Source organism: Berghia stephanieae, chromosome 3, assembly GCF_034508935.2.
Source record: "Berghia stephanieae isolate SIO BIC M18660-M18661 chromosome 3, UCSD_Bste_1.3, whole genome shotgun sequence".
Taxonomy (NCBI): Eukaryota; Metazoa; Mollusca; class Gastropoda; order Nudibranchia; family Aeolidiidae; genus Berghia; species Berghia stephanieae.
This window is the reverse complement of record NC_088362.1, coordinates 51,429,025-51,440,138: the sequence shown is the minus strand read 5'-3', so window position 1 is coordinate 51,440,138 and position 11,114 is coordinate 51,429,025. Positions and strand designations below refer to the sequence as shown.

The 11,114-nt window shown below is 35.5% G+C and overlaps 1 protein-coding gene across 5 annotated transcripts in view; it reads left to right on the top strand.

Moving 5' to 3' along the window:
* LOC144967960 (uncharacterized) overlaps positions 1–11,114 on the top strand; it is a 71,528-nt gene that overhangs the window by 28,452 nt on the left and 31,962 nt on the right. For all 5 annotated transcript variants that reach the window (XM_078905770.1, XM_078905772.1, XM_078905767.1 and 2 more), the window contains exons 2-5: positions 1,043–1,531; positions 2,006–2,195; positions 4,583–4,737; positions 6,571–6,688. In XM_078905770.1, the coding sequence (XP_078761896.1) occupies positions 1,236–1,531; positions 2,006–2,195; positions 4,583–4,737; positions 6,571–6,688 (759 nt within the window). In that variant the 5' untranslated portion in view covers positions 1,043–1,235. The remainder of the gene's footprint in view (positions 1–1,042; positions 1,532–2,005; positions 2,196–4,582; positions 4,738–6,570; positions 6,689–11,114) is intronic.

Sequence of the window (11,114 nt, the reverse complement as noted above, 5' to 3'; positions counted from 1 at the left end):
TGAATTTGAGCATCCACGCCATCCAGACAAAATAGCGTTTTGAGGCGCGGGTTACAATTTAGTTCTCAGACTGTTGAGACTGATAGCAACCTGGGGTTTATATTTATCACCGACGTTGTTGATATTAAGAGTTAAACTTCCGGTATAAACTGTGAGAGACATCTATCATATCACATTCATAAAACAGGTCTTTGATTGCGCACAATGGAACATCTGTTCCGTGTTATATCATTCAATGTCTATTAGTCTGTTTTGTCTATTTCCTTATTCGTTTTTTTTAACAGTTAGAATAAGACAATAGGACATTTGTCAAAAGTGGCCAAAGTAAATGCAAATCGCCCCCCATTTGTACAGCTTTGTGATCTAGTGGTATGACACGGGCATTCAGACTGTTGGTTTCCCTGGTTCGCACAATGAAATATCTGTTCCGTGTAATATCATGATCGGGATTGATATAATATTATGTCAATGTTTATTAGTTCGTTTTGCTTAATAATTCCTTATTCGTTTTAAAAAAAGTTAAATTAAGACAATATAACTTCTGTCAAAAGTGGCCAAAGTAAATGCAAATCGCTCCCCCCCCCCCCCCATTTGTACAGCTTTGTGATTTTGTGGTATGACACCCGCATTCAGACTGTTAGGTCTCTGGTTCGCACAATAAAATATCTGTTCCGTGTAAAATCTTTCTTCTTCTTCTTCTTCTTCTTCTTCTTCTTCTTCTTCTTCTTCTTCTTCTTCTTCTTCTTCTTCTTCTTCTTCTTCTTCTTCTTCTTATTGGGTATTTTTTTTTGAAGCTGCTATATTCATTTTTGTTTATTACTTTTTATAATCCACAGTTTCTAGCAGCTTAGTATCACTTCGGCTTGATTTAAGAGTGTTGTAATAGACAATACTTGCTCTGGTTTGATAGTATTTCAATTTAAAAAAGGAGCCCATAACAGTTTGGGTTATCTGACTGCATATAAGTAAGCGTTGACTAAAACCCATTTCAGATTTATATCTCTCACATTCTTCCTTTGTATTTTTGTTTTTCTGTTTACAGGTAAAAAATGTAAGCAAGAAAATGATGCGATTCAACTGGATGTTCTGGCATTCTGATGCCATAAGACGAAGACCCTTCACCACTTCTACTCAAAATTATTGATATAGTTAAGGATACGTTTCATCCGGCACCAAGAAACACTCCTCGCAGTTTTCCTAATTTCCTAAGGCAGCAAAATAATCAACATACCAAAATGGCCACGGGTACAAGACTTATGCAGGAAATCAGCGACCAGTTTCTTAACTGCAAGATATGTTTTGAGAATTTTCGAGAACCAAAAACGCTGTCGTGCCTTCATACCTTCTGCTCCGATTGCCTGCAACAACAGTACGACTCGGAGCTCGCCGCAAGAAGCACTCGTTATGCTCTCTACTCCAGAGGCGTTACGTGCCCATTATGCCGGAAGAAGACGGAGCTACCAACAGGTGGCGTCCGTAGACTTCCTGACAACCATCTGGTTTCCAATTTAACCAATGTTTTGGCAAAGAAGTAAGCTCCGTTGCCCTAATACATTACAAACAAAATAGATATCTTCCTGGTCATCAAAATTATTACGATCCTTTCAGACGCTCATTTCCATTTGATTACTTTTTCAGACTTTTTATTTCAGTTTCCAAACGTATCTTTTGACATGAATGATATATATTTATGCCCCTCTCTCTCTCTCTCTCTCTCTCTCTCTCTCTCTCTCTCTCTCCCCCCTCTCTCTCTCTCTCTCTCTCTCTCTCTATATATATATATATATATTCTTCCTCCCCATTTCTCTCTCTCTCTCTCTCTCTCTCTCTCTCTCTCTCTCGCTCGCTCTCTCGCACGCAGACACACACACGTATATATATATATATATATATATATATATATGTGTGTGTGTGTGTGTGTGTGTGTGTAAATCCTATAAAAGCGCACATTGATTATAAAACTGGTAGATATTTATTCAATCCATACATTATCTTTTTATTACAGGACCTCCGTCAAAACTCCTCCGTGTGAAATCTGTCACAGTCTTCGAGGGAGAGTTTTAGAAGCGTGTAGTAAATGCTTGGATTGTAACAAGGTGCTATGTAAAGGGTGTGTGGACATGCACACCTCCACCAAGGTGACACAGCAACACAGTCTCATCGATTTAGAAGGAGAGAAGCACATAGAGTGCAAGGTAAAAAAACAGACACTCGCCGTCGTGACATAAATCCAGATATTTTGTTTTCATAGTATTAAAAATTATTTTTCTCATGATCTTACATGCTCTGGTATCCTGAGATGAAGACGCAACTCTATTGCAAAGTACTTTCCGCGTGCTCTAACGAAGACCTGCCTAATAGTACGAAACATTCGTAGAATACGACATTTTGGCTCCAATTTCAGATCTTGATGGACATCTCTAAGTTATTAAAACTTATTGAGAATGAAAGTTGATGCCAGACTACATTATTTTAAGGATTATAAATTGTTATTTTAACCTTGTCAGATTAAATTATTGATTTTAATTAAGTCCACTATAGGGACTACAATTTTTATCCCCTAAAATTACGAATTTTAAAATTTTCAAGTGGGCGGGTCTGCTAAATAATCAAATCTAGCAATTCACTACCAGGAGGAAATAGAGGCCAGTAGAATATCTAACATCATGGAATAAGCCAAACTCATTTGTGTGCGTTCTACTCATTTGACAACTGGCCCACGTTTTCTATTTATACTATAATATTGTAATCTTGTATAATGTCTTTAAAAAGTTGACAAGTGTAAGACATGTAAGCATTGCTTCAGAAAAAAGGTGAACATCAAATAGATGCTTGCGAGGAAATATTGGTCACGAGACAACGTTGATGGCTTACCTAAAAGATGCTTGTTTCACATTCCACTCCCAAACAATGGCTCAACCATTGCATACGAGAGTGGATATTCCATTGTTATGACAATATTTAAGTTAAATAAAGCGAACGTTTATTTCTTACTAAATCAAACTCAACAATTTCTTGTAATTGAACGGAACATACTCTGATTTCTCTTCATGTTGACCTTTCCGAACCGACGGAAAGTACAGTGTAATCTGTTTGCAAGATTGTCTTTGGGTTTGTTTTTTTCAAAGCCAGGTGGCTCTTAGGACATTTTAAATCCAAAACAACGCCTAAAAATCATGGAAAGTGGTTCACATTATTAAAGAAATTCGATATTGATAATTCTAGCGTCCTTGGAATCTTGCCACTCTCGTTAATCTCGCTGTAAAAGAAAAATAACAACAACAAAGCAAAGTTATTCTAGGGAAGAACGGAAGTATTAATAGAATCCTTCAGCAATAATTCTGTGATACACGTCTAGACAAATCAAAAACATGCTGGCAGGAACCCATTAAGGATGACTTCTTACTCACGCACACACACACACACACACACACACACACACACACATATATATATATATGTGTGTGTGTGTGTTTGTATGTGTGTGTATGTGTGTGTGTGTGTGTGTGGCACACAATGAGAAAGAGGATTTAAAGAAAGCGTTGATATAATCTCCCACAAACTCACACCGGATTGTCTCCCTTCCAGCGAATGATCCCTAAGCTTAAAGTTCCATCTCCGAGCTTTGTGTATTATATAGGTATACAGATAGGAAGAGGATAGGGTGTCAGATATTATTTGGGAATAAAAGAGATTAAAGACAAAACACGTAGCACCCTCCAGCCATTTTCATTCTATTGCCTGCTATGCCAATCAAACCAATTAAAACTTTGTAGGCGGGGTTAGGTTATACCCTGAGCAGACATCGTATCTTTTTCTCTCACCAAAGGATCAGTTATATTCTTGCGAGTCAGGGTTCAATAAAACCGGAGTACATTCTTTTTTGTTGTTTTTTGCTTGTTTGCACTCTTGGTGCGAAAAGATTTGTATGTGGTTATAACCAAGGGAAGAAAAGGTGATTACAAGCAACTGAAGACTAGACTACAAATGAAGCTTGGACAATAAAGAATTAAATTCTCTCTCTCTCTCTCTCTCTCTCTCTCTCTCTCTCTCTCTCTCTCCTCTATCTCTCCTCCACCTCTCTCTCTTACACACACACACACACACACACACAAACACACACACACAAACACATAAACACAATGAATTGTGTGGTACGGTGGTAGCTCAGAAAGCGGTGTCTCGTCGTGTCACAACAATCAAGCAATGTTAAGTGAGTTCTGTCACCGGATGGGTGACATTAATCGTGGAAAATTCTGGTTCCGACGTTGTGACATTTGATAAGGCTTTGATACATTGCTTTACTCGACTAGGACATGAATGAATTAGGCAGTGAGGGATGTTGTAAGAGTGTTAGTATAAAAATGACGCCTATAGACGACTGGTACTCTATTAAATGGAAACATGATTTAATATGGCCTGCTGGAGGAATAAATAAAACTTGTGAAGCGCATTAAAAATGGTTTATTCGTGGAAATGCGCTAGATATGTCTATACATATGTTCATATTTATTTATGCTTATTTTACTTAATTCGAATTAAATGTAATTTTTTTTAAAACCTCATTTACTTGACCTTTCAGATTCACCCCGAAGAGAACATCCGGTTTTACTGTGAGCCTTGTGAGCGCTGTATTTGTGTGGTGTGTACATTCCAAGAACATAAAGATCATGACGTTTGTTCGCTATCTGACGGATTCAACAAACATAAGTATTGTTTAGACGAACTTTTGGATAGGTGAGTGACCCCCCCCCCCCCACTCATTGAAATGAGAGAAAAAAAAACCCAACTTGAATATGAACAAAAATGAATATAGAAGTAAAAAAATTGACGTCACTCAGCTCTTTGTTACTAGTTTTAGACAGCCATTTTGGTGAAACGTTTTCACTAAATTATATCAATCAGACTAAAACGTTCAATCTTATACACTACGTTAAATCCGACTGGTGGATGTTCTGAATATTTTACTTAAATGATCTTACCCAAATGCATAGCATCAAAAACAGTTTAAAAAATCGAATAATACTAACAATCTGAGACGTCTTCAAATTGTCCAAGACAATTGTCCAAATCGCTGCCAGACTAGTATTCATCAAGCGTAGGTGCGATTCTGCCGGACCTCTTCTTCATGACTTTCATTGGATGCCTGTTGAGAAAAGGATTAAATTCAAAGCTTGTGTCTTAGTGTATCGTTGTCTTGAAGGTACTGCCCCTTCCTACCTTTCGGAACTAATTGAAAGATATTCAAAACCCCGCTCCTTACGTTCGGCCGGTGATTCCACCAAACTAGTTGTCCCTCGAATACGGAAAAATGCTGGAATGAGATCCTTTTCTCATTTCGGACCCTCTGTTTGGAATGCCTTACCACAGAGCATTCGTGCAAAAGAATCTTTGTCTATTTTTAAACGTCCGCTTAAAACATATCTGTTTCGATTTTAGTTGAGAAGCAAGATAGGTCTGGTTTGTGTTGTGCGTGTTGTGTGTGTGTGTGTGTGTGTGTGTGTGTGTGTGTGCTTGTGTGTGTGTGTGAATGATTATGTTTCAGTCAAAGTAATTTGTAATTTAAGCGCTTAGAGTCTGGTGTCTCGGAGTGATAGCGCCATATAAGTTTTCAACATTATTATTTCAGCATTATTAAAAAATACTTAACAAAGAACGTTATGGGTTCAAACCGATGCGTACATATTTGCAGGTCTGATAACCCAAATTGTTATGGGCTTATTGTTGTAATAAAAATACTCTCCATCCAACACAAAATATTGTCGATTTCAACAATGTCAAATCAAGTCTATAATTGTGTTCGGTAATCAGACCTGCAATATGTGCACCTAGGTTTATTCCCTTCATCGTTCATTGACAAAAACAGTTTTATCGGCAGTAATTTACGTAGTAAACGTTTTCTCCCCAAGAACTCAACTTTGCTCACGTCACAGCAGGACTCGAACTATCGACCTACAGGTCGCAAGCCCAGTTTTTGTACCACATGACCACAAAGTCACCCATTCTAAGATTACTTTATTTTTGAAATCTCTCTCTCTCTCTCTCTCTCTCTCTCGCTCTCTCTCTCTCGCTCTCTCTCTCTCTCTCTCTCTCTCTCTCTCTCTCTCTCTCTCTCTCTCTCCCTCTTTATTCCTTCTGATATCAAATTTAGATAATGAAAGTATCGCTGTCAAAATGTTAGCATTTTAGCAACAAATTTCCTTCATTGTCGGAGACCAGACATTTTTCAGCATACTAAAATAATGAAGTGTGTATAATACACATTTTATGGTGCATTTCGTTTTTTTAAAATAAAAATTTATTGATATATTTTTATTTATATCTATTTCTTCATTTGTTTCATGAACAGATTAAGCGATTCGTATATTTTTTATTTGAAAATGAATAATCCCGAGAAACATACCCTCTGTTTGTTGAGTTTCCATTTGCCTGTAAGTAAAATAATCACAGATTACTTTTTCAAAATTTTTGTGACATTGTTAGAATTTGCAAATATAGTTTGAGGGATAATGCATTTATTATTGACTTTAATCTTAGATGTCTTTGATTTGTTTCTCGTTTTTAATCTAGATCAAGGGAAAGAGTTGAAACTGTCGTTTCACGACTACAGAACATCAAAAAATACGAAACTGTCGTTACTGGAGTCAAGGAGAAAATACGAGACTTATCCATCAGTTATATAGCTCAGGTTAGTTTCGAACAAATTGTATAGTTATTTTTCCGTGACAAATGCCGGGACATTGTATACTTATTTGCAGGTCTGATAACCTTAATTGTTATGGTCTCATTGTTGTTTTGGAAATACGAATCAACTCCAAATATTTTCCACTACAACAAAGTTAAATCAAGCCCATAATTCGGTTATCGGACCTGCAGATATGGTGCACGTTTGAATGGTCAAAAATTGTAGTGAGTTTGCATAAAAGGTTTATGCAAAAAACATCTTTAAGTCAAGTTAGTTCTGTCCTGAAGCTTTGTCAGAGCGATATTTTTCTCCATCTCTCTTTATTCGCAACTTTCTTGGGTACACGGCGTATTATTACGCCAAATAGATGCGTTCAATAGAAAAATGGATCCAGAAAAATGCTCTTCGCTGTAAGTTTCCTGTGTGTAGCAGCAATGGAACAAGAGGCAGGCCGGAGAGGACGGTTCATATCCTGATCATTCGTCCCCTGAGGACGTCCTCATTCGTTCGACTGTGCGTTTGTTTTTCCTTTATTCTTTATATTGATCGGGGCCGACTTATTATGTACTTATTATGTACTTATTGTTATTGTTTCGTTGATGTAACAGAACTACTCTCTAACCGACGCAAAATATTGTCCATTACAACAATGTTAAATTAGGCCCATAATTGCGTCCGATTATCAGACCTGTTAATATGAGCATAAGAGCATTTCCTCAGCATTAGATACGAGTGTGATCTTTCATTTATAAAAATGATATCAATGGAATCCCATACAATTTTCAGTAAATAACGCTCTTGCTGTTGTCAATATAGCTGAAGAAGATATAATTATTGTGTGACATAACCAATAAAACGTCATCAGATAAATAAATAAATATATATATATATATATATATATATATATATTATATATATATATTATATATATAATCTGATGACGTTTTATTGGTTATGTCACACAATAATTATATCTTCTTCAGCTATATATATATATATAAATGGACTCGCTCACTTATTTATGGCCGAAACACATGTTTCTGTGGTCTTCCCATGTCGTCAGTTGGCATATTATGTCCGTAGTACTACGGCCATAAATAAGTGAGTGACTCCATTTATATTTAATTTTATATTGTATATTAGCCATAACCAATGTTATCGAGCACTCTCGTACCTGCAAGTACCCACCAACACTCATATATAATATATATATATATATATATATATATATATATATTGATAGGCAAAATGCTCGCAACATCCAACAGCCAAATTTAACAACACCAAAAACTGTGTGTAACCTGTAACGTTTAACGTTTTCACCAACCAAATTTAACAACACACAAAACTTTAACGTTTTCTCGTCTGATTGATATAATCTAGTGATAATTTATCACTAACAGGCTGTCTAAAAATAATAACAAAGAGCTGAGATCGTCAACTTCGTTCCGTATCATGGCTTACTCGACTCAGGCCTCCCGATTATGCAGGCAGTTAAAAATGTGGAGGCGAGAATGCCAACCAATTAAAGGAGGGAGTAAAAAGTAACAGCCCTAAATTTGGATTAGCTTTTAAAGAAAGAGTGAAAATTATATTTAACACCACAATCATTATATTGTGTTTTTTCAATTGCGAAATGTACTGGAATTAATATTAGATAAATATTTTAAATTTTATTATTGTTTTTTCCTGTATAAGTCTTATCGGAGGAGGAAAAGAGAACAGCATGTTTACTGCCGCAAACAAAATGGCAGCCTCCTATCGGTATCAATTTTAAATTACTGTTGTGTCTAATTTTGTGTTATTTCACTTTGGATTACTTTTCCTCATATCGTATGCAAGTATAACTCTATTTGTTTATTATTTTACCTGCTTTTTAAATTGAATTAACTTTATAATCGAGATTGCTAGTCTAGTCTAAATGTTCGCTTACTCTTCTCTGACTGACTCAAAGTGAAAGTAAAGAGACTTCTTAGTTTAGAATATAAGTTGCCTTCGTCTGCATTAGGTCTATATAATTATAATACAGGTCTAGACTAAACATGGGGAGAAAATGTTGTGTTACGGGTTGCCATTCAAATTATAAATCAACTGATAAAATTACTGTTTATAGACTTCCTAAAAATTTAGAAGAACGTGAAAGGTGGATGAAAGCAATACCCCGTGACAATATCCCTAACACATCAAACACTGTTGTTTGCATCAAACATTTTCCTGAAGGGTTTGAAACAATTTCAGTCAAAGGAAGATTAAGACCAAAAGACCCTCCTTCTATTTTTGATAACATTCCAAGAAGTTTAGTACCAACACCACCACCACTTCCTAGAACAACTACAAAGTCAAGCTCAGCGATACGTTGTCATCAACCAGATGAATTGAATGAATTTATTAAACAAGATGTTGTAGACTTTGATACTTTGTGCTCTTCTATAGCTGGTCGACAATTTCCTTGCGAGATTAATTCTTTTGTAAGCAACAATTGTTTATTCATACAATCAACAGATTACTTGCATTCTTCTGGCATTCCAAGGTTTATGTTAAAAATCAACCCTGATCAAAGCTTCGATGGATTTCACGCAGGAGTAAAAACATCAATAACACCGCTTTCAAGAAACAGGATTACAAAAGTTGCACGATGGTCACAACTTGAGGCTTCTTTAGATTATCTAAATTCTTTGGAACTGAATCACAAAAAGTCTGTTTTGTTAGAACAATGTTCAACTTTGAATACAGTTGCAGTAAAAAATGTGAAATATTCACCTGATATCATAGTACGAGCTTTTGAATATTTAGCTACTTCCCGATCTTTATATAATCGTCTTCGTGAGGATTTTGGTTTACCAAGCCAAACCACCCTAAACAGAATATCATCTAAAGTAAACAATACCAGCGATTTAACTTTTTTAACAAGTGTCTTTTCTTCCTTAGAGGAACAGCAAAAGAAATATATTTTATTGATAGATGAAGTCTATGTTAAACCTCTCCTAACATATCATGGAGGAAAACTGTTCGGAAAATCTGTTAATAAGCCAGAAGAACTTGCAACAACAGTTTTAGGGTTTATGTTAGTTTCACCTTTTGGTGGTCCATCATATTTAATTAAAATGCTGCCTGTGCGTAACCTGGACTCACAATTTATGTTTGATCAAACAAATGAGCTATTGAATAATATAAAAAAAGCAGGTGGAACTGTAGTATCTATCATTTGTGATAATAATAGAATCAATCAATCGTTTTTCAAATTATTTTCTTTAGAATCTCCTTGGAAGACAACCGACAATATATTTTTATTATACGATTTTGTACATATAGTTAAAAACATAAGAAATAACTGGCTCACAGAAAAAACTGGACAACTTGTTTTTGAGGATAATGGAGATGAATTTACAGCTAAATGGGAACACATACAGAAACTACAGCAAATGGAAGATGCAAGTCTAGTGAAGATGTCAAAATTAAATTATCAGTCTGCTAATCCCAAACCTATTGAGAGACAAAAAGTACAAACCTGTCTGAATGTTTTCTGTGAGGAGACTAAGGTAGCATTAATAGAACACCCTGGAATGCAATATGAAAATGTGGACGGAACAGTAAATTTTATATCTAAGGTAATTGAATTTTGGAAAATTATGAATGTAAAATCACGCTTTGAAGACAAACGATTCAAAGATCCATTACGCGCAGCCATTTCTACTGATAAAGATTTAGGATTAAAAATACTTAAGGATTTTTCTGATTTTGCTTCTCAATTACAAAGCCAACAGGGTAAAAGAGAGAAAAAATTTACTCGTGATACTTCTTTAGCCATTCAACATACATGTAAAGGAATTATTGAACTAACAAAGTATTTATTGGAGTCTTCTGAATATGTTCTTCTTGGAAAATTTACAACTGATCCCATAGAAAAAGCTTTTGGTAAATTGAGACAAGGCAGTGGTGGTACTTATTTCATTAATGTCCAGCAAATTCTTGAAAAAGTTAATATCTTTCAGACTAAATTACTACTTCGTCTACGTTTTGATATTGATGAGCTTTCTTCTGAGTCAGGTCATTCTTGTGACAAATGTGGATTTGTGTGGTCAGAAGAAGTTTGTGAAATTGTTGACAATTTGCCAGATCTAGAATCTTCCGTCAAAGATGAAGTAAAACAGAGTTTAGTATACATTGCTGGTTATGTCACACGTAAGGATCACGCAGGTGAAGAGGAGGACGTTTTATTTACCTATTTTAATAAGTTTGGATCTTATACATCAAATTTAGACAGAGGGGGTTTGAAGAAGGCAAATGATTTAACCTGTCAGTGGACAATTTTTTCCTACATTATTTTTCAGTCTATTGCAAACAACGTGTGTCGAAATTCTTTAAGTAATACTTTGTATAAAATTTCGGAAATGTTTGATTTTCAAATTAAAGAGCACCACTGTAACAT